The following is a 23,106-nucleotide window of genomic DNA, read 5'->3' on the forward strand; positions in this document are numbered from 1 at the left end:
ACAAGATTAATTAAGGCTAACTTTATGGTTAAACATGACTTTCAGCATGGAGGTTAGGCAACTATATACATGAAAACTCCTATCTTCCTGCCTAAAACTGTCAACATATTCTTTTGTTTATAGAGAATGTGGTCTTTTGCAAAATGAAAAGGTAAGAGAACGAAGCTCAGTAACACAAACTCCAACTCTTTTCCCTTGCACCCTTCCTAATAAATTTATGGAGAGTCTGGGTCAGGTTGTGACTGGATTTCTTATATTGCTTGAAGACTTGGAAAACTCTGTGTACTATTTCATCCATGCACCTGTATCTTTTTTTCTTTTTCCAATGGGTTATTATTTCCACGTCAGGGTGAAGAGTCTAGTTTTTTTTTTCTTTTCCCCTCTAAGCCAAACAGTGTCTTTGAATAAAAGTTGGTATTTCTTCCTTTCTCAAAGGTTTGTATGTTTTCTTTTGTATAGTAGAACTATATGATTGTGTTTTATTCCTACAGTAGTATTTGCATAAACCTAACTATTACACTTGCCCCAAAAAGCCTTAGAAAAGTCAGTTGCAGAAATTTATAATGGGATCCAGTATTACTAGGTTTTAATGCCATGATAGCTTCAGTGTTATAATAGTCTTTTATATTTCTTTTGGGGAAAAATGGATTACTACTCTTTTTCAGAAGCCTGTTCCCAAGGTAATCTTTTTTTTGTTTTTGTTTTTTAAGTTTTCTGTGTTTCTGTTTGTTCAAAAGAAAGATTTGTTTGTATCAATGTTAAAAGGAAACTTAAATTAGTTTTCAGGATACTTCTGCTGGAATTAAATCCGTCTCTAAGTGATCTTTATGACAGAGGTTTTCCTTTGAACTAGTAGCAAACAGCTCTTGAGCTGATTCCATTAGCATGTAGCAATTTGAAATTAATACTGTAGGCCACTTTAACATTGTTGTTGCCTGTGGCAGATATTTGTATGTATATCTTAAAATTGAATCTTGCCATTTAAATTTTTGTATTTGCAGGGCTTTCTTCCTTAGATAGTTTTTGATCCTATTGATTAGAATCTACATACTTGATTTAATTAGGCATGTCTCTAAACTTACTGTAATATTTTGGTTAGGGTTGGTTTCATCATCTAGCAACAATTTGATTGAGTAATAAATTTACCATATAGAAATTAAGCACATAAGAGGATTATTAAAGCTCCCATGAATGGTGCATTATGCAGGATGATTGGAAATTTGGAAGAAACGAGCTCTACTATAAAGATTTTTTTTTTTTTAATTTTCTTGGTAGTTTTCCCTGAAAGTTAATAGTTTAAATATCATTTAGCCAAAGTCTGTTGGTACTAAAAGTGACTGTTCTAAGGCTGTTTGTATAAAGTATTAAATATATGTTCTTTTTCTCAAAGCTAAGTAGTAAATAAGTAGTATCTGGGTTTTTTTTTTTTATGCTTTTGTTATTTGGTTAGTTAAAAGAATTTTTTTCGAAATAGTCACGTATCTGTACTGACCAGAAGAGGAATTTCATCCTTTGCTTTCTATTTACTGCTTTGAACATTACACGTTACAAGTGGCTTATAATTGGAGACTGACAAATTTGTGTTTTCTTCAAACAGATGAAAACTTTATTCTCAAACATGACAGAGCGTTCCTTTTGTCAATGGCAAATCGAGGGAAACATACCAATGGTTCCCAGTTTTTCATGTGAGTAGGCATAATTCAGAGATGAGCTTTTCCTAAACAGAGAAGCGCTGTTCATGAGAAAGATGGTATCCTTGATCCAAATTTACTACTAGGTTCTGTCAGCTTGAGTTTTATTATGTTATAGTAACTGGTAAGCTCTTAACAGCCATCTCAGTATTAAAAATATATCCTGGATTTGAAGGATGGTACTTAAAAGGCATAACTTGAAGATGTAAATTATTCTGTTGTCATCTTAAGAAATTGGCTTTGACTCTTAACAAATTTGGGGGCTCAGTTTATCAAATCTGAATTGGAATATAAACTCTTGATGAGCATTTAAAAAATTGTTCATGACTGGAACTGAATGTATCCTTGGCGTGGAAAGCAGTTGGTTTGAGTAAACCATAGTATGGTTGCTTTTCCCTCTTACTGTTGTTCTTTGAGCCAGTTTGAGAGGTGCCATTATTTTCTGACACTGTATAGAGATAAATGATTTGGTGTTAAGCCAACATTTGTAGCAGTCTTAAACTTTGTGAGATCTCTATGCATAATTGAACTAACCCAATATTGCTTTCATTTTCACCAAAAATTTGTGCTGTTATTGCTTAGAAAACTTTAGAATGATAAATTTGTTTTTTAAAAAACAAACACTTTTACATGTACGTGTATACACAACCAAAACCTTAGTTATTTCTCATCTGAAAGACTTTTGGCATACTCTCTGTTATGTTCTTATGTAAAGTTATTCTAAAACCTATTTTTATTATAACTCCATGATATAAAATATGAAAGGTAGTTGCCTAGTATGGAGTTTAATGCTTTTGATTGAAAGTAAATTTCTGCAGTTATCCTATATATATTGGAGAAATATTTTTTCCATACCAGAAAAAAATTTTGTCATCTTTCTGAATGGATGGGTATGAATGGCGCTTCCCTGTATTTAAAGGAGTAAAGTATTCATATAAAATAAATCTCACACTTTATGTTTGTGTGAAAAATAAATTCCAACATGATCTGATAAAGTTCAGATAAGGGGCATTCTGTTCCCAAGAATGTCCTAAAAATGGAAAGCTGACAGAAGATAATAATGCTTGGATTTGTACAGGAAAAAAAGAAGACTTAAAACAGTTATTCCTCTATCTTTTTTGATCCCATAGAGTATTAGTTACTACACTTCTTTACTAGAATATTTTTCTATTCTTAATCTCCTTGAGAGCCAAAAAAAAAAGTAGTGGAAAATATTTTGAAAAACTTAATGTAGGAGCTGTTTACTCTTTGATTAAGGTTTCCCATTTCCATTTTTAAGCTTATCTGAACTGTGAACATGATAAACTAATGATTCATTGGTCAAAAGCTACCATCTGAGGGCTCTAAAGTTTCTTTTAGATTTCCTTTTTTAATCAGTAATTTTAAAATTTGATTTATCGGGTAGTAGTAGCTTCTTCCCATTGTTACATACTTATTAGCTTATTTATAAAATATTAAGAGATAAAACCCATGCATGTATATGCATTGACTAAAATTCAGTATATGAGAGTCTGACTTCAAAAAATTTAGAGTATCTTGTTTTTTTGTTACTTAGTATTTGCTTAAGTCTTTTCTAGAAATGTTTAGCATCAAACAAAATTAAAGCTATGTCTATTTTCTACATGACTTAATTTTACATCGGACTATCTTTTGACAAGGAATGCCAAATGAAAATTGTAACATTTATAAATTAGGATTAAGTTTTAACCTTGTTTTTATAATTAACTGCTTATGGATGGCACTAAGATCACTGTAAACTTGTGATTGAAAGAAACTTTTCTGCTTCTAGTTTGAAATTTACTTTTGGAAATGAGTTTTCAGTTAAAAACAGTCTTGGAAGTAATTAAACATTTTTGCAGTCACAAAATAAAATCCTCTTTTTTTTTTTTTTAAAGAAGCTTTTATGCACGTGCTTTTTTTATGTGGGCTAAAAGTACCAATTCCTCAGGGGTTTCAGGATAAAATAAAACTATTCACTTTTCTAAATAAAATGTTTCCTTGCTTTTATACAAAGAGTAAGTCAAATGGAGACGGTGGCCCATAGAAGTATCTTTGAAAATCTATGTCTTGCAAGCCCAAATCTATTTGGAATTGGAAGTAGTTAAGAAAAAGCATAATGTACAATCTTCAAGTTGTGTAGATGATCACAGACAATTGCTCTAAAAGTTGAGGTTCTGAGGGTTGATGGTCACTGAGCTGTCAGACAGCTTCCCATTGGTGACTTCTAAATTTTATCCTCCTCCCACACTTCTTTGGCACCTTGAGCAGCAGTTCTGCAGTCTGAAAAAGAAAGAGTAGTGTGAGAATGGATCATAAAATGCCAAGAACTGCCTTTATAGTTCCGCTTAATAAGGACATTTAATAAATCCTTGCAAAATGGTATTTGCAGTTCATGTTATAAATCTGTTACCTTGTAATTCCAAGGAGTAAATTTGGTGCAATTAGTGTGGGTACTTTGAGCAAAATGTTTCTCAAGAATTCTTGTGCTTTTTGTAAAAACTATTGCCTTCATTACTTGAAACACTTAAGACCTCTCCTTCCTAAGGCATATACATCATTTTATTAAAATTTTTTGTATATATTGCTTTCTTTGGGTGGAAAAATTATGTGTGTGATAAAAACCAGATTGTCTTTTGTATAAAGCTATTTATAATTTTTGCAGTAATTGCTTATATCTACTACTATATTAGTCATAGTGATTTTGCTTTTAGGGACCTAAATAGAAGAAAACTAATTATTTTTGGAATAGTACTGCTCAAGAAACATGAAAGAAGTAATACATGGCACTATCCCCATGAATCACTGAGGAAGTAATAGTTTGTTCATGCTGAGGTATTTTTGAAGGAATTCAAAGACCTAGGACCATGTTAATGGGGTTCATTTTATTATTATTTATTTTTTAGGCCAAAGACTAGGAAGAGGCTGCAATAAAAGTTATAGGATTATAAAGCCTAGGACTAGAAAAGAATTTAGAGATCCTCTATTCCAGTCTTTCTGTTCTATAGATAATGCTAAATAAGGACGAAAAGACATATACAGTCTAGGTTATAGTGTTTTTCTCATAATCTTGAAGAAATTGATGGCTAAAAAGAGCATGCTGAACACTGTATGCTACATAGGTTTATTGACCGTCTGCTCTGAGTTTATTTATTTATTTAGACTTGTGAGATATTAGTTCCAGGGATTGAACCTCAACAGTAAAAGCACAGAGTCCTAACTTCTGGGCCATCAGGGAATTCCCCTGAATTTATTTTAATTTTAGTCAGCTTTAGATGCATCAACTGTTGCTGGAAAAATAATATGACACACAAGAAAGCATTTTCTTGTCCTTTAGCTGTCAGTAATAACTATCAAGTCTGGCTCTGAAATTCATTGTCTTTCATTCATCAGAAAGATGAAGAAGATACTGCATAACATAAATTAAAGAGATTAGTTAGGTAATTTATAAGTTTGTATTAAGTAACTCTTCTCCTGGGTTAGAGCACTAACCTATCAGGAAACCTTGTATCTAGTCTTACCGTATGCCTTGAGTTAGTTTTGTTTTTCCTTTTCTGTTTGTAAACTGTAGCTCACTTTCAAATATAAATAACATTTTGGTGTGAAAATGCAGACATTAAAGGAAGAAAGTGTTTCTATAGGTTGATCCTAAATTTTTGAGTATATGAAATGATTTATATGCAAATATTGTCTTGCCTAAAAGAAATAGTTGTGGTTGCTTAATTTTCATCAGTCTGAAAGGTAGTTCAAAGCAGCTTTGGTTCATCTTGCCAAAGTCAGCCAGTTTCTTCATTGGCTGCTGTTAGAGCATATTGATGGAGAAGGCAATGGCAACCCACTCTAGTACTCTTGCCTGGAAAATCCCATGGACAAAGGAGCCTGGTAGGCTGCAGTCCATGGGGTCGCAAAGAGTCGGACATGACTGAGCGACTGCACTTTGACTTTCCACTTTCATGCATCGGAGAAGGAAATGGCAACCCACTCCAGTGTTCTTGCCTGGATAACCCCAGGGACGGCAGAGCCTGGTGGGCTGCCATCTGTGGGGTCACACAGAGTCGGACAGAACTAGAGTGACTTAGCAGCAGCAGTAGAGCATATTGGAGTAATGATCACGCTCATCCCCCTTGGCTTAGTCTGTGAAGGCCTCATGTCACACCAGGGAGTGGGAATACCCACAGAACCTTCGAGAACAGGCTTTGTCACTTGCCACTGTTAGCAGTCATGATAATTATAAAAATTTAAGAAAATAGGATAGTCAAAAAGTCGGACTTTGATCTTTAAACAAAAGTTCATCTTGTTTGTTACATCTTGTTATAAATAGGACTGTGGGAGGAAAACATAAATTTTAGGATATCTTCTGTGTCATTTAGGATAGCTACTCACCTGAATGAGAGAAGTGCTGATTGTTTCAGAGTAGCAGAGCAAGAGGAGTTGAGGGGTGGTTCGGTTTCAGGGCTTTACAAAGCTGTATTGATATTTGGGGGTAGAAATGCTTTTTCTTTCCACGTATTCATGAGTTTGTTTGAGAAGAAATGCTACTAAGTATTAATAACCTGAGAAGTTTTTCCTTACTTTTTTAGGAACAGTACCTTCATATGTTAAAGATTTTTCATGAACAGATTTCATGACACTTAACCATAATCCATATTCTCTGGATATCAAATGTCATCCCTGACATCCAGTCTGAATATTACTTAGTGTTTGTGTGACATTTGTGTTAGCAGCATGGACGGAATTCTGTATCTTGTGGTGTTTGGTGTGTATTATGTTAATTTTAGTGCTGAATTTTTTAAAGCTGTTCCATTTTAGTGGCTTCTGGAATGATAGGTAGAGCACTGTACTGTGGGTTCGTTAGTTTCCATTGCCCTTACATGAGCTTTGTTACTCTGTACAATTTGGTGCCTCTTACAGTTTCAGGAGTCGAACGGGAAAATTGCATGTTAAAGGTTGTGACAAATAGATTGTCTTTATTTCCTTCTCTCATACTACTTTACAAATAGAGTCACTTTTTTTCTTAACATTCATTGGAAACACCACATTATTTGAAACATACTCTTTGACAGTCATTCATGTATCAATGCCTTTTAACATTTTTAAATATTTCAAGATTTAGTATGTCCAAAACCCCTGTAAAGAATTTTGTCCACTGTATATAATATGGGTTTTGGTCTGAATAGTAATAGATATGTTTAAATTTTAATTGAGTTAAAATTGATCAGACAGTGTATATTCATTGAACAAAAAATTTTTATAATGGGGAAAATCAGACATTTGAGAGGAAAAGAAAGTACTGTAGCCAACCAAGATTTGACAGCATACATTTTCTTATACTTTCATTTCTCTTGCCTTTTTATCCTTTGAGAAGATTCTTAAAATTCTAGGTATGCTGCCTTATTATTATTATTATTTTCAGTGACTTAACTAAAAAAGTGTGTGTAATGGCAGTGAACAGAAACTACAATCTAAACATTTGCTCATTAACTCATAATGTATAGTAGTCTGATGTGATGTGTAACCAACAAAGGTTTCAAATGTAGAAACATGAAAGGTTCCTTAATTATCTGAAGTGAATTAGTAAAAAGTATTCTCTGGAATTTTGTTTTGAAGTCTCTTAACTCAGTTTTTTCCATTGAGATTTTTGTTTTTGTACCTCTAGTAACTGCTCCTGGGTATTCAGATTTTTATATTTATGTATGTACTCCAGATACATTATTATCTTTTTGAGAAAGATGTTAGTTGACTTAGCCAGTTTCTAGGAATATAAAAGGAAATATAATATTTTGTTTCTAACTATTATTCACACTGTGATGTTACAAATATTAGGGACCTGAGCAGATTCCCACTTCAACCACAGTGCTTTTCTTAAGCATAGTTCATCTCTACATACATATCCTATGTGAAAGAAAATTTAGAGCCCTCCTTTTTAAAAAGCTTTCTTGCTTTGCATAAAACTTGAAAGTATTTAATTTCAAAGTTATATTGATATTAAAACATAGATTCAGTCTTGTCTTAAAAGTGTATTACAATTTATTTCTTGCCATTTTTGTGTAAAATTTACAGAAAGAGTGTTACACCGTGCGCTCCAAAGGTAATGTCTCATTACTCTAAGGCTCTCTCTCTTTCTTTCTTTACCTTTATTTATCTCTTTAATCCTGTTGTTATATGCATTAAGAAAAAAACTTTCTGCTTGATCTGTGGCAGCAGTACATGTAAAATAAGTGTGTTTTATTGTTCATAGTAAATCCTGGGAAGTATAATTTTAATTTCAGTGGCCTGTTACCACCAAGTTCCCACACATCTTGGGGACTGGGGTATATTGTATATAATGGTTTATATCTCATTTCAGTACAGAACTGTTACTTTCTGTATAAGGCCAAAATCTGCTTTGATAATGGTAAAAAAAAAATGTAGTTTCTTTTTTTGCAGTATCAGTCATACTTTTCTGTTTCTAGGATTTATGAGATTTAGATGAACCCTTGTGCATGTATTTTTAAAGCAGATTCAGAGGTGAAGGGAACTGGAAAATCAGTATCTGAGTGACAGTAGAAAATGGAAATGTGAAAATATTGGAAGCTTTTCTAACTTGAAATGTTTTTGTGGTTATTTCTCCTTCAGGTGTGTTTTCATAAGCATGTATAAACTTACATATTTATGATAGCTCCTGGCTTTAAGGTCTTAACTTACTGGGCATATGTTATCACTACATTGGTCCTTACAGCTGTATAGTTTTGAAACATCAATTAAGAATTGGTGGGGTGAGGTCTCGTTGTCTATTTTAGTAGAATTGAAGGGCTTGGACCAAGCATATAATTTTTTTCCCTTGCCCATCAGCCCAATTCCAGTAAGCCTGCTTTACCTTGGAATTTCTGCTGTTAGAACGTGGGCTGAGAATTCCAGAGGGCTTCTTATTGTTAAGCTACTTCCAGTATTCTTATTATATAGCCTAACCCAATTAGATCATAAGTTTGTATTTCTGCATCCTGAATTGCAGATGCGAGTAATAGACTTAGTTATTCACACCTGTTTAGGCACAGTAGGCCAGTTGAAATTTATCCTTGAAAGAATTGCTCTTGTTTTCATTTGTTTTCCTTGCTAGTGCACTAAAGGTTGAGTTTGTGTTCAGTTCTCACTTGAATTAAAAACAAGACTTGAATCTGTCATAAAGGTTCTATTCTCAAATTGAGTTTCAAGTAGTATTTTGCTGCATCACTGCAGTAAGTTCAAATTTTTAATTACACCATTAGTTCCAAAGATTTGCCCTAAGGTGGTTTTTACAGCACTTCTATTAACCAGGGTGCAAACTGAATTGGATTCTGTATGTTTTAAGAAAATATATAGACTTTTCCTCAATACCAGAATATCTGAGAGTTGTGAGAGAAAGGCCCAAGGAAGAGAAATATATCTAATTAATACATCATTGTTTTTACTGCTACATGTTTGAGACTGAACCTTTACATTATAGAACATTTTTTACCTTTAAAATTGTTATCTCTTTCCATCTTTCATACAGTGGAATCACTGTCTAGCATATGTCCTAATTTTTACTGTCTTTACTGTGCTTGGTAAAGTTGCGTAATTATGGGAAGCACATTTCTGTATTAAAGTTACTGTCAGGATAGTTTTTGGATGCTCCTTTCATGATTTAAGCATCAGTGCCTAACCGTTTGCTACATTTTCTTTTCTTCTGTTTTTATTCATTTTTATGGTTACATTGGCTTCAACTACCACTTCTCAATCTTCTAGGGAAAATTTGAGACTAGTGGTTTTAAAACTCAAGATTCCCTTTAAAATTCTGCCACTTCTTGAGTTGATATTTTAATTTTTTAAAGCTAAACTGTAGTACTGTTACAGAACTAAAAATTCTTAATGTAAATATATGTGTTATATTTCCTGATAGAATAATGCTTTTTAGTATTGAAGGCTAAAATTATGTTTTATTGACTTATATTCCTTAGAATTTCCTTAAAATGATAATAAAAATTGACATTAGAGCTTCTAGTACAAGTGACTGCTTTCACATGGTCTGATAATCCAGTGACGATTCTCTCAAATACTATTTCTCTTTCTTATAAACTAAGATGTTTGTGATAGAGTCTAGTTATCTACTTTTGAATTTTTTTCCACTATATAATTCACATAGTCTGAAGATGTGTGAAAATGCTATGGGAAAACCAGCTTGAGTTCAAAATGCCTTAACCATAATATACCCCCTAGGCTTCCCAAGAGTGGCTGTCTGCCAATTTGTGACTGTAAAGCAAGCAGTTGGATGTTTTTGGGCCATGGAAATGTAAAGTACCTGTAATGTTATCCACGATTACTTACTTTGTGGTCAGAAGTGTTGGCAGATGGAAAATTTTGTTCCCTATTGCGTTTTCTGAGTTGTTTTGAGTGGCAACTTAAGTGAAGCAAGAGGGGCAGGAAGTTCTAAAAACAGCTGTTGAGGCCTACCTCCAGCTACCTGCCTAAAAGATGCAGACTCAGTATGAAAAATAACTAGTAGAAAAACTCACTTAAGTGTGGGGGGGCACTTGTTAAGTGTTGATCACACTTTTCTTTCCATAAGCAAATGGCTAGATGTTTTTTATTCTTGTTTAATTATCTTGATAAGTTTTGAGTTTGTTTTTGTTATTGTCATTGTTTCGGATTTGAGAGTAACTTTAATTTTAATGTATATTTATGCTGTATATTTCAAACCTATTTCACATATATGTATATATATATAGTCTTCATATTGGAGAGAGAAAAATTTGTAATGCATTGTCATCTTGAGGGTTTTTTTAATCAGTAAAATGACTACTATTGCTGTTTTTAAGCTTATTAAGTTTAGGTGTATATCATGTTTAACTTTTTCCCCTTTTTATCTTTACTTCTTTGTTCTCTACATGCTGTGCTTTTAAACCCTTCTGCTCTGTACACCTGAACACCTGGTTTCTGCCATCTTCTTTGTGTTGATATTTGTTGCACAGTACCACAAAACCTGCTCCACACCTGGATGGGTAAGAGTTACATTCTTAATATTTTGGGGAGGTGTGCTGGTGGCCAGTCCAACCAATTAGACCGTAGTGAACCCTCAAGGGGGCACTCTTGACCTCTGGTTTATTCTCTCATAGCCAAGCTCTCCCCTAAGGATCACAGGATGCAGTAGTCTTGAGACCACGGATGGTGTCTCAGTATCAAGTGCAATCTGATTGGTACACTCTCTACTGTAAAATAGTTAAGAATCATTGTTTTAAAAGCAGAAAACTAAGGCCCAGTTTGAGCAAGGTTTTTTTTTTTCCTTTTATGAAGCAGAACTTCTAATTTCCTTCTAGTTGCTTCATACATCAGACACTTTTATTTTCAGGTCTGTGGACATGTCATTTACAATTGTCTTGATTACTAATCTTGGCTTAACTATCATCAAACCAATTTTTCTTGAATTTGTATTGTGACAGGGTGCATGTTGTCTTTGGACTAGTTATTTCTGGTTTTGAAGTGATCGAACAAATTGAAAATCTGAAAACTGATGCTGCAAGTAGACCGTATGCAGATGTACGAGTTATTGACTGCGGGGTGCTTGCCACAAAGTCAGCAAAAGACGGTAAGAGTGTTTTGAGTGCAGAGGGAGCTAGGATACAGGTAACACTTGTTGAAGACTATAACTTAAAGATACCTCCTAGATTTCAGTAGTGGAAGAAACTCCTACGAGTAATATACCAATATCCCTGATGCCTCCACATCATAGCCTGTATCCAATCCATCAGAAATCTTTCCAACTCTGACTTTCTCTTTTTACTTCCCCTGTTGTCACCTTGGTCCAAACCCAAATATCTTTTACCTGGGTTATTCCAATAGCCTCACCACAGTTCACTTTGCCTCTGTCATTGTATAATCTTTTCTCAGTAATAATAGCTTCGTAACTGGTCTTCTTGCTTCCACCTGACCCTCTTCAGTCCTCAGCAGCAACCAAAGCCAGCTTCTCCAAGGGTTCCCTCTCTGTCAACCAAAACTAAAGTCTTTACTGTGGTTTGTAAGGGATTCTGGCTTTTTGTTGTTTCTCTAATCTCTCCATATTCATTGTCTTCCCAGCAGTGTTAATCTTTACTCAAACATGCCAGACACTTGGGGACTTTGTGCTAGCTGTTCCTTCTATCTGGAATACTCTTTGTTCAGATACCTGCATGACCCCTGTCCCTCGCTTCTTTCAGGTCTCTGCTCAAATGTTATCTTAAATTACCTTGACTTGCCTTGTTCCCTTTACTCTGTGTTTTCCTCCCTCTTCTTTAAGCATTTATCATTTGTTATATTAGGTAGTTACTTATTTTCTTATCTGACTGAACTAATAAATAAACTTCACGAGGGCTTTGTTACCTTACAATCTCACCAACAAGTTGTATTATCAACTTGAAAAAAAGTTTATTTAAATTTTTAGTGGGCTTTATATAAAACATGTTTTATAATACTTGGTAATCATTTCTTTTTACTCTGAAAGGTGGGCAGTGAAATCCAGTACTAATACTTTTATTACTATTTATTAAAAGTTTTTGAGAAAAAAAGGAAGAAGCCAACTCATTCAGAAGTCTCGGATTCCTCTTCCAATTCCTCATCCTCTTCAGAATCATCCTCAGAAAGTGAAATTGAACATGAGAGAAGCAGAAGAAGGAAACATAAGAGGAGACCGAAAGTTAAACATTCTAAAAAGAGACGAAAGGAAGCAAGCAGTTCAGAAGAGCCAAGAAATAAACATATAATAAGCCCAAAAGGGTAAGTGTGAGACACCAGGGTAGTCTTACCTAGAAAACAAACACCCTGGAATGGGAACAGTATGTGTGATTCTGTAAACTTATCTTTGTTACCTATTGTTGAAAAGGATAGTATTTTAGGAAGTTTATATTGAAATGTTGCAAATCTAAGGGTAGCACAGATGTTTTATATCAAAGATTTATGCATTTGTAGGTAAAAACAATCCCTAAAACTCTTAAAGAAAGGATCATTTGGCAATTCTTGTATCAGAGTTTTAGTGCAGTGACTGTTTCACTCACTCATGTTTTATATGTTCTGTTTATGAAAATTGTGTTAACCTTTTTAGTGGGATTTGCAAGGTATCAGTACTTTTGCTGTTAATTATGTTATTTAATACTAAAAATTTAGATATACACATTTTAATTGGTGATTTGATTGTTCTTTCTAAGTCATTCTGAGAGGAGTGATACCAATGAAAAAAGATCTGTTGATTCAAATGCCAAAAGGGAAAAGCCTGTGGTCCGCCCAGAAGAGATTCCTCCAGTGCCCGAGAACCGATTTTTACTGAGAAGAGATATGCCTCTTGTCACAGTGGAGCCTGAACCGTAAGGATGATTAACCTACATGTTTTTGTTTCTCTGACTGATAATTCCTGTCACCTCATTGCAGGTGCACACTCATTTATTGAGCGTGACCCATAGTCAAAGCACTTTGAAATATACTGTGGGAGATACTGGATTCATGAATGCCATGGACCCTATCTTTCAAAATTCGTAATCTACTAATAGAAAAAGGGAATTTGCCAAGTTGACCTGGGAGAGTTCTTAGTGGAGATCTGGGAAGATTTCTTTACTAACTTCATTTACTTAGCCTTTCATTAGAGGGTGAGATTTTGGTTACCAGAACAGAGGGTTAGTTGAACTCTTTGGGTCCAGTCAGGTTTTAAAACATACTCCAATTAGTAGTGCAAAATTATTGCATGGTGATTTGGGATATAATTTAGTACCATATGTTATTATTGTTAACTTACTCAGTGATAACTCCTCTATATTAGAAAAGCTAAAATGTAGCTTTAGATTTGGTCTCAAAAAATAGTGCTTAATGTATTTTGTGTGTTACACTCAAGTTTAGAATTGTTAAGAGAAATGTTGTATGACTAGAAATACCATAAAGTGGTTGGGGTAATTGGCAATTGAGTTATTTTGAAGTCTGAAAAGTTATAGAGATGTCCCTGTTCACAGTTAAGTCTCTATAGAAGATTATTGTTTAGACCGTTAGATATTTTAAAATTCTAAGAATTCTGTCTTGTGAACAAATCTTAAAATACAAAACACCATTCATTGATCAAATCCATCTAGTTTCCAGAAAGTAGGAAACTTGAAAGGTCAATTTCAGTGTCATCTAGTAGGAGTTGGCAAACTACAGTCCTCCGTGGGCTAAATTCAGCCTCTTGTCTGGTTTTGTGCAGCCCATGAGCTAAATGTGATTTTTATGTTTTTAAATGTTTGTGGGAAAAAATCAGAAGAATAATAATATTTTGTGATATGTGAAAATTGTATGAAATTCAAATTTCAGTGTCCATTAAATTTTACTGGAACACAGCCATATCCATTTGTTCACTATTTTCTTGGGCCGTTTTTATGCTATAGCAGCAGGATTGAGGAGTTGCAGAGAGTTTGTATGTGGTGCTGTCATTGGTATATATGCTGTTCAGTGCACTACACATCACAGTGTATTATATTTCAAATTTCATTGATAAAACATTTGTGAAAACTTGTTTTCTTTTTGTTACATAATCATCTTTAATTTTCTTCTTGGCCTAGAAATCCTAAAATACTTTCTCTTCGACTTTTAAGAAAAAGTTTGCTGACCCCTATTATCTGGTATTTTTTTTAAGTAGTTTATACCACTGTCTTGTATTTATGGTTGAATATCATTGGTGAGTTTATTTGGTCATTGCTCCTCTTTGGTTACATAATATCTTTGGAAGTTATATCCTGCAGAATAATTTTAAATCATAATTGGTAAATAGTTGTGTCATAACAAAGATAGCAAGTTGATCTATTTCATTAGAATGCTTGAGATTTGATCAGTCACTTGGGAGCTAAAATTAATGTGCTAAGAATGCAAGATATGCAATATGAAAGGATAAGAAACAGGGACTGACAGCCTTATAGAGCTTGCCATCTTACTGAATTTGCCAGCAGTTAAGTTCTTTATCGGAGAAGGCAATGGCACCCCCACTCCAGTACTCTTGCCTGGAAAATCCCATGGATGGAGGAGGCTGGTGCACTGCAGTCCATGGGGTCTCTAGGAGTTGGACACAACTGAGCGACTTCACTTTCACTTTTCACTTTCATGCATTGGAGAAGGAAATGGCAACCCACTCCAGTGTTTTTGCCTGGAGAATCCCAGGGACAAGGGGAGCCTGGTGGGCTGCCGTCTATGGAGTCGCACAGAGTCGGACACGACTGATGCGACTTAGCAGCAGCAGCAAGCTCATTACCACTTATACTTTGTTTAGCAGAAGCTGGATTCTACACTTGCTCTAATTCATTTGTTCTCATGTTCAGCTGCACTTCAGTGTAATTTGGCAAGCTTTTAAAAATACCAGTTTCTGGGCCATACAACAGAGTAAATTGGAATGTTGTGGGGAAGGAGGTGGAGAGTGGCAACGTTGGATCAGCCATGTAAAAGATACCAGATGAACATTAATTCATGCTGAACAGTTAGAGGCAGGTCATTTGGTTCAGTGATGTGTTCTTCATGAGGAAAATGAGGTAAACAGTTGTCTACCAAGAGTACCGGCTTCTTTCATTGTGAGAATCAAATGATATCATGAATATGAAATAACCGAAAAAACTATAATATACTTTTTAGTAAGGTTTTCTTATAGTGGCATTGTATGTTTATCTGGAGCCAGATTCCTGGCTGGGAAAACCCTGTTATATCATGGTTGTAAAAGTCATGTTTCATTCCTCTATGTGACGTTGGACAACATTCTTAACTGTAATCTTAAAATTCTTTATTTTTAAAAAGGAGTTGATAATAGTACCTACCTCATAGTATTGTTATGAGAATTAAATGAACTAATAATGCCTTTAATGATATCTGTTAACATTTATTTAAAGGATTTTTTTGATGAGAACCTACTTATAGCACAGGAAACTCACTCAGTATTTTCTGTAATGGCCTATCTGGGAAAAGAATTTCAAAAAAGAGTGGATATATGTATATATAAATAACTGATTCACTTTGCTGTACACCTGAGACTAGCAAAACATTGTAAATCATCTGTACTCCAATAAAGATTTAAAAAATAACAGAGGATTTGCTTAGAAAATTAGGTCATGTGGAGTGCCTCATTCTATAAAAGTGTTAGATCTAAGTGAACTGTTATTGTATTAAAGGAACATAAATTCTCCGTTTACACACTGAGAAAACTGCCTAGCATTTGTTTATTTTTAATTTTCAATCTTCTTTTCCAGGAAAATTCCTGATGTTACACCCACTGTAAGTGACCAGAAACCATCTGTGTCAAAGTCTGGACGGAAGATTAAAGGAAGGGGCACAATTGTATGTGTGTTAAAACTTAATTTTTTTCAAATTAGTTATCTGAGCAGTAAAATGTTTTTACCTATAGGCAAATCCTAGCTTTAATCTTAGGCGTAGTCCAAAGTCTGTCCAGGGAGCTAGTTGTATTCTCTTAAATTAATATGTAGCTATGCGAAGGCACTGCTGTTAGATCAGTGTTTATTGCTATGTTTGAATGGGTTTAAATATTGAAATGAATGTGAAATAGTATGTTCAGAAATCTTAGTATATTGAATAAGCTAATGAGTATAACCATTAGGACTTCTAAGGAAAAGTTTATGTGTGATTACAGGTGAATATCTGCCTTTCCTATTTCTTTTAGTTTGATTTAACTTTATACCATCATTATGGTACTTCAGTTATTATTGCATTTAAATGGCATCCAAGATTGAGTCTTATGCTTACCTGTCCTATAGCAGATTACAGTTGGGAAGTATTTTTTAAATAGTTATTCCTAACTTTGTTTTTAAAGCGCTATCACACACCTCCAAGATCAAGATCCTGTTCTGAATCAGATGATGATGATAGCAGTGAAACTCCTCCTCACTGGAAAGAAGAAATGCAGAGATTAAGAGCATATAGACCACCTAGTGGAGAAAAATGGAGTAAAGGAGATAAGTAAGTAAAAGTATAATCCTATCTCTGCTATATTTTAAGTCTTAAGGGGATAGAGACATACTTCTGGGTTTTTCACTAAAGATTTATATTTAAAATTAGATTGTCACCAGAGAATACATTTGGGAATGCTTGATGAAATGGAAGGAGGGCTGATTGGCTTTGGATACTTTTAAATCAAAATTCTATTTTCTCTCACAAGACCATTACCCTACTGAATTTCTTAAAGATTTCTTGTTTAATTTTAGCAATAATCAGGACTTTATTTTTTTTAACTTACATAGCAGATTCTCTCATAGCCTCTTTTTTTGTAGTCACTGATGGTAGATAAAAAAATTTGTAGCCATTGTGTGTGTTAACTTCTGACCCTAGGGACTGTTGCTTCTTCAGCAGTGTACCCATCTCTTGTCTTCAGTGACACTCCACAGTGGAATATCTATTTTAGAAGTGGGGCTGGCCCCAGAATAGCTAGTGCAAAATATACCAATGGGACCCTGTGTAGAATTCTCTTTCTCTGTGGCCATCCAATGGAATGGTTCAGAGTTCAGAGAAGGAGGACAAGGTGTGTGATCTGCTGTGTGCAAGTGGTATGGATATGGTAGCACTGAGAACAGTTTTGAGCTCTGACATTAGCACTGATATTGTAAAGCCTGCATCTTAGTTTTCATGTACTTTTCCCCCAATTTCTGTACTAAGTAGTTTAACTAAAACCTTAAGGAAAAGTCTATGATCACCTCTATGATCCTGAGATAAAACAATAGTCATGCTAGTTTTAAGAAGAGGCAGGCCTCCCTGATAGCTCAGTGGTAGAGAATCCACCTGCCAGTATAGGAGAAACGGATTCAATCCCTGATCTGGGAAGATCTTACACGCCTTGGAGCAACTAAGCCTGTGTGCCACAACTGTTGAGTCTGTGCCTGGGAGCCACAGCTACTTAAACCCATGTGCACTAGAGCCTGTGCAAGAAAAGCCACCATAATGAGAAGCCCATGCACTGCAACTAGAGAGTAGCCTCCACTTGCCACAACTAGAGAAAGCACATGCAACAAGGAAGACCCAGCACAGCCAAAAATAAATAAGGTTATTTTTTAAAAAAAGAAAGAAAAAGAGGATTGTCAGGAATTCCCTGGTGATCAAGTGATTAGGACTTGGAGCTTTCACTACCAGGTCCCAGGTTCCATCCCTGGTCGGGGAACTAAGATCTCACAAGTCATGCAGCCAAAAAAAAGGGAGGCTTCTCTTAAAGTTTTGGCTGTTATCCTGTATCTACAGAGAATCAGCAAGTTGTTTGGGAATTTGATTTGACTCCCTCAGAAATTATTTCTGGAGGCAGAGCATTATTGAGCAGATCAAAGCCAGGAATGTGGTAGGTGAGCAGTGCTTTTGTAATTAGTTGGTTTGCTTTTCAAAACTGTTTTCCTATCAAATTTGAAAATTCCTGATTTGACTCTGGAAAAATCCTTTTGTAAGTGAATCTGTTAACAGTTATTTCTTTGAAGTTTTATAATTTCAGGACCAGGCCTATCAACTATTTGCTTTATCCTTCCTACATGTGCTTAAAGCATTGATAGAGTTAGTACTTGGTTGTTAACTAGGCTTTTGTTGATGCCTAGTATTGACAACAAATGTGTTTTAATTTTAAAGCTTAGAAAACATGCTTGTACATAACTGCCTGCATATTATGTCCTTTTTATAGGTTAAGTGATCCCTCTTCAAGCCGATGGGATGAAAGGAGCTTGTCCCAGAGATCCCGATCGTGGTCCTATAATGGGTATTATTCAGATCTGAGTACAGCAAGACACTCTGATGGTCACCATAAAAAACGCAGAAAAGAGAAAAAGGTTAAGCATAAAAAGAAAGCTAAAAAGCAGAAACATTGCAGAAGGCACAAACAGACTAAGAAAAGAAGGATTGTTGTACCGTCTGACATAGAATCCTTAAAATCTTCAACCCGACGAGTGAAATCCTCATGTGATAGAGAAAGGAGATCTCATTCTTCCTCGTCTTCATCTCATCACTCGTCCAAGAGGGATTGGTCTAAATCTGATAAGGATGACCAGAGCTCTTCAACGCATTCCAGCAGAGACTCATACAGATCAAAATCTCACTCGCAGTCTTATTCTAGAGGAAGCTCAAGATCAAGGACTGCCTCAAAATCTTCATCACATTCTCGAAGTAGATCAAAGTCCAGATCTAGTTCTAAGTCGGGGCACCAAAGAACAGCATCAAAATCACCAAGAAGAACAGCCTCTCAGTTAAGTGAAAATAAACCTGTTAAAACAGAACCTTTAAGAGCAACAGTGACACAAAATGAAAATGTTGTAGTACAACCAGTGGTGGCAGAAAATATTCCTGTTATACCACTGAGTGACAGCCCCCCTCCTTCAAGGTGGAAGCCTGGGCAGAAGCCCTGGAAGCCCTCTTATGAACGAATCCAGGAAATGAAAGCTAAAACAACCCATTTGCTGCCCATCCAAAGCACTTATAGTTTAGCAAATATTAAAGAGACTGGTAGTTCATCATCCTACCATAAAAGAGAAAAAAATTCAGAAAGTGATCGTAGTGCTTATTCAAAATACAGTGATAGAAGTTCAGAAAGTTCACCAAGGTCAAGGAGCAGATCTTCTAGGAGTAGATCTTATTCCAGATCATACACAAGGTCTCGAAGTTTAGCTAGTTCACATTCACGGTCTAGGTCTCCCTCATCTAGATCTCATTCACGAAATAAATACAGTGACCATTCACGGTGTAGTAGATCATCTTCATACTCTTCTGTTAGCAGTGATGATGGAAGACGAGCCAAGAGAAAATTTAGATCCAGTGGGAAAAAAAGTTATACCTCAAATAGAAGGCACAGCAGCAGCTCTGAAAAAGCACTTCGTAACAGATATGTCAAAGGCAGAGCCAAGTCTTCATGTCATAGAAAGTACAGTGAAAGCAGATCATCTTTAGATTACTCTTCAGACAGTGAACAGTCAAGTGTTCAGGTTACGCAGTCAGCCCAGGAGAAGCAAGTCCAAATGGAAGTGAATAATAAACAAGAGAGAAACAGAGATGACAAATCTAGGCCTGAACGGGAATGCCCTCATTCAAAAAAAAGAACTTTGAAAGAAAATCTTTCTGATCACTTTAGAAATAGCAGTAAGCCCAAAAGGAAGAATTATGCTGGGAGTAAATGGGACTCTGAGTCAAATTCTGAACGAGATGTAACTAAAAACAATAAAAATAGTCCCCGGCCATCTTCTGATAAGGAGGAAGGTGAGGCCACTTCGGATTCTGAGTCAGAGTCTGGTGAAATTCACATCAAAGCCAAACCCACAACTAAGTCTTCAGCAAATACTTTACTGCCTGATGGTAACAGTGCCTGGAAATCAAGCAAACAGCGCTCCTTAACCTCTGATTCTGAGGAATTCTATTCCAATTCAGAAAACACTAGAGGAAAGCCACACAAGCATAAACACAGCTCAAAGGAGAATATTAAAAGGGAACACACCAAAAAAGCAAAAGAGAAATTAAAAGGGAAAAAAGATAAAAAGCACAAGACTCCAAAACGAAAACAAGCATTTCACTGGCAGCCTCCACTAGAATTTGGTGAAGAGGAGGAGGAGGAGATTAATGAAAAGCAAGTTACTCAGGAGGCGAAAGAGAAAAAGCAAGTTTCTGAGAACAGTGAAACCATAAAAGAAAATATTCCCCAAACTAAGAAGCCCTGTGAAGACAGCAGCCTTTCAGGTAAACATAGCACAACAGTGTCATCAGATATTGACCAGTCTACTAAAGATGGTGTTAAACTCAGCACTTCTCCTGTAACCGTAAACACTGATGAAAATGTAGTCCGTTCTCCCCCAAACATTCAGCATATTGAAGAGAGCATCCCAAGCGGAGCAGAGGATATGCTACAAGCAGATGACAACATGGAGATTTGCACTCCTGATCGGAGCTCCCCAGGAAAGGCCGAGGGGACTTCCCCTCTAGGAAATTCAAGGCTTGATACCCCAGATATAAGCATTGTTCTAAAGCAGGATATGGCAGCAGAGTATCCTGAGGCAGAGTTGAGCAAACAGGAAAGCAGTATGTCAGAAATCAAAATGTTGGGTGAGATGGGCAAACAGGACAGCGGCTCTGCCAGCTTGACCAGTGCTGTAGAAAGTACTATAAAGAACGAGGTAGCTGAGAAAAGCCAGACGAGCCTTGTGGATAATAAATGGAAGCCCCTGCAAGGTGTGGGGAACCTTGCAGCACCATCTGCTACCACATCTAGTGCTACGGACGTTAAGGCACTGACTGCTATGCCTGAAATGAAACCACAGGGTTTGAGAATAGAAATTAAAAGCAAAAATAAAGTTCGGCCTGGGTCTCTCTTTGATGAAGTAAGAAAGACGGCACGCTTAAACCGGAGGCCAAGAAATCAAGAGAGTTCAAGTGATGAACAGACACCTAGTCGAGATGGTGATAGCCAGTCCAGGAGTCCAAGTAGATCTAGAAGTAAGTCTGAGACCAAATCAAGACACAGAACAAGGTCTGTCTCCTATAGTCACTCAAGAAGTCGATCGAGAAGTTCCACATCATCTTATCGGTGAGTGTTACTCTCTTTTTGTCTCCCAAGCAGAGTCCGTTACCATTTTGTTTGGAAGAACATCAGAGTTAGGGACAAGACCACTGTTTCCAAATACCTGGGAGGAAATAAGGAGAAGGCTTGTGCTATGTGACTCACAGAGCAGACTGAAGACACAGGGAGTAGAGATTTCAGGGGAAGAAGTTTGGGCTCAGGGTAAACAACTGTTGCTGTTAGTTAAAGCTCCCTGGTATTTGCAATGCGTTGCCATGATAAGGGACAGGGTCTCCATCTTTAAAGGTGTAAGCCCACTCTCTGCTATCAGTCATACCTTAGAAGGGAATCTTGCATTTACTGCTGGGGACCAGCCTCAGCAGAGTCCAGGGATACCCTCAAGATGAACGGCATCGGCGAATGAATGACACGGGGAGGCCAAGCTTCAGTGAGCGAGGCCCATAACTTTATTTTCAAAAGGAGCTTTATACCCTGACTTGTACATAGAGGAAAATGAAAGATGCAAGGTCATGCAGAGTCAGCCCAAACACTCCAGCAGTTTTGCCCTTATCGAAACCAGGGTTTTTTTCTGTATGCCTTTCCATAAACAAGGGTCTTATGCTATGTACATTATCTTCTGGCCTGGAGGCCTGTTGACATTTTATGACCCTTTTTTGATAAAAGGTTGATCAACCAGAAAACTTGTTTTCCCTTGAAATGTTTTTTCTTTATATTTCTAATCTGTGTCAGCCTCAGAAAGTACTAAACAGTTATATTTTCATGGAGCAAAGGTACAGTGGGTCACAACAAGGAAAGAACTTATTAGCTCAAAGGTCTGATGTGGTTAATACCAAGGCTACTACTTGTTTTTCTTACATTGCAACTACATTAACTAATGCACTCCCAGGTGCACAAGGGATAAGGGATATGGGAACTTGGCAGCAAGCATTGGCCCAATAATGAAGCCCTTTACCAGTACTATTCTAATAATTTTTCACCCCTTAAAGGGCTCTATGCCCATTAGGACTTTTAGAATGTTTAGGCTTCCCGTGCCTTTCATGGTTGGGAAGTTGTGAACAATCATGTGCGTTAGTTGTAAGAGTAAGGAAAAACCTGTGAAGCAAGCTAGAATGCCAACAGAGGGGTTAGAATAGAAGTATTCCTTTCATGCCCAGGAGACTTATTAACTTAGAGTCCTAAGTTGATTTTCTCGAGAGAAAGGTGGTCGGGGATAGCCCCCTGCTAATATCAGAAGAGTGGTTGAAAGGCATAATATAGTAAACAGTAGACAGACAGATTTTGGTTTCGGGGTAGATGCTCAAGCAGGTCCAGGGAATCCCTCGAGTCCTCATCTGCCTTTGCCTGTCAGGTCTTCTCTGCATGACCTTTGTCATGGGTGGGATCTCTCGTGGGGGCTCCTGGAACATTTACGGAATATGTAGGATTTAGAAATCAGTAATTTAACCCTCCATTTTATACGAGTGGAAGGTGAGGGCCAGAGAGACCAAGTTGGCTGCCCCAAGACATGCATCTAGTTGATCTTTATTCAGGGGGCAGGAAATGGTAAAAAAGTGATCATCTTTTGATTGATTGATTGATTTTTGGTTCAAGTTACATCTAACTTTTGTCATTGACATAGACTGGATAATGCAGAGAATGAGCATTTTTACAACTGAAAAAAGTGATGGTGGTATGAAGTTAATAACTAATTTGTATTCTTTTCTTGTAAACTTTTCATGGTTTTTACCTCACTGTCTCTTACTCATATCCTTTATTATTTTGTGCTTGATTTTCATCACTTTAACTTGAAATAGACTAAGAATCTTTAACTTTTTTCTTCCTAGTTTTTTTTTCACTTACCCAGATTTCTTTAAAAATAGGAAACAACATTTACCATCTATAATAACCATCTCCCACTTACTCTTAAATTGCTTGCAG

At 36.1% G+C, this 23,106-nt stretch overlaps 1 protein-coding gene across 21 annotated transcripts in view; it reads left to right on the forward strand.

The window, feature by feature from the left end:
* Nucleotides 1-23,106, forward strand: part of NKTR (natural killer cell triggering receptor) — a 44,411-nt gene that overhangs the window by 14,363 nt on the left and 6,942 nt on the right. For 5 of the 21 annotated variants that reach the window (XM_086366151.1, XM_086366150.1, XM_086366153.1 and 2 more), the window contains exons 6-13: nt 1,598-1,685; nt 10,655-10,684; nt 11,123-11,268; nt 12,209-12,431; nt 12,860-13,015; nt 15,899-15,986; nt 16,477-16,622; nt 18,316-21,195. In XM_086366151.1, the coding sequence (XP_086222277.1) occupies nt 1,598-1,685; nt 10,655-10,684; nt 11,123-11,268; nt 12,209-12,431; nt 12,860-13,015; nt 15,899-15,986; nt 16,477-16,622; nt 18,316-21,195 (3,757 nt within the window). Of the gene's footprint in view, nt 1-123; nt 152-1,597; nt 1,686-7,748; nt 7,777-9,902; nt 9,976-10,654; nt 10,685-11,122; nt 11,269-12,208; nt 12,432-12,859; nt 13,016-15,898; nt 15,987-16,476; nt 16,623-18,315; nt 21,196-23,106 lie in introns of all 21 variants that reach the window. The other 16 variants (XM_086366170.1, XM_086366166.1, XM_086366172.1 and 13 more) reach the window with 7 other exon arrangements.

Source organism: Bos grunniens, chromosome 22 (assembly GCF_055505025.1).
Source record: "Bos grunniens cultivar Pamir isolate PY7600 chromosome 22, Bosgru_T2T1.0, whole genome shotgun sequence".
NCBI classification, from domain to species: Eukaryota; Metazoa; Chordata; class Mammalia; order Artiodactyla; family Bovidae; genus Bos; species Bos grunniens.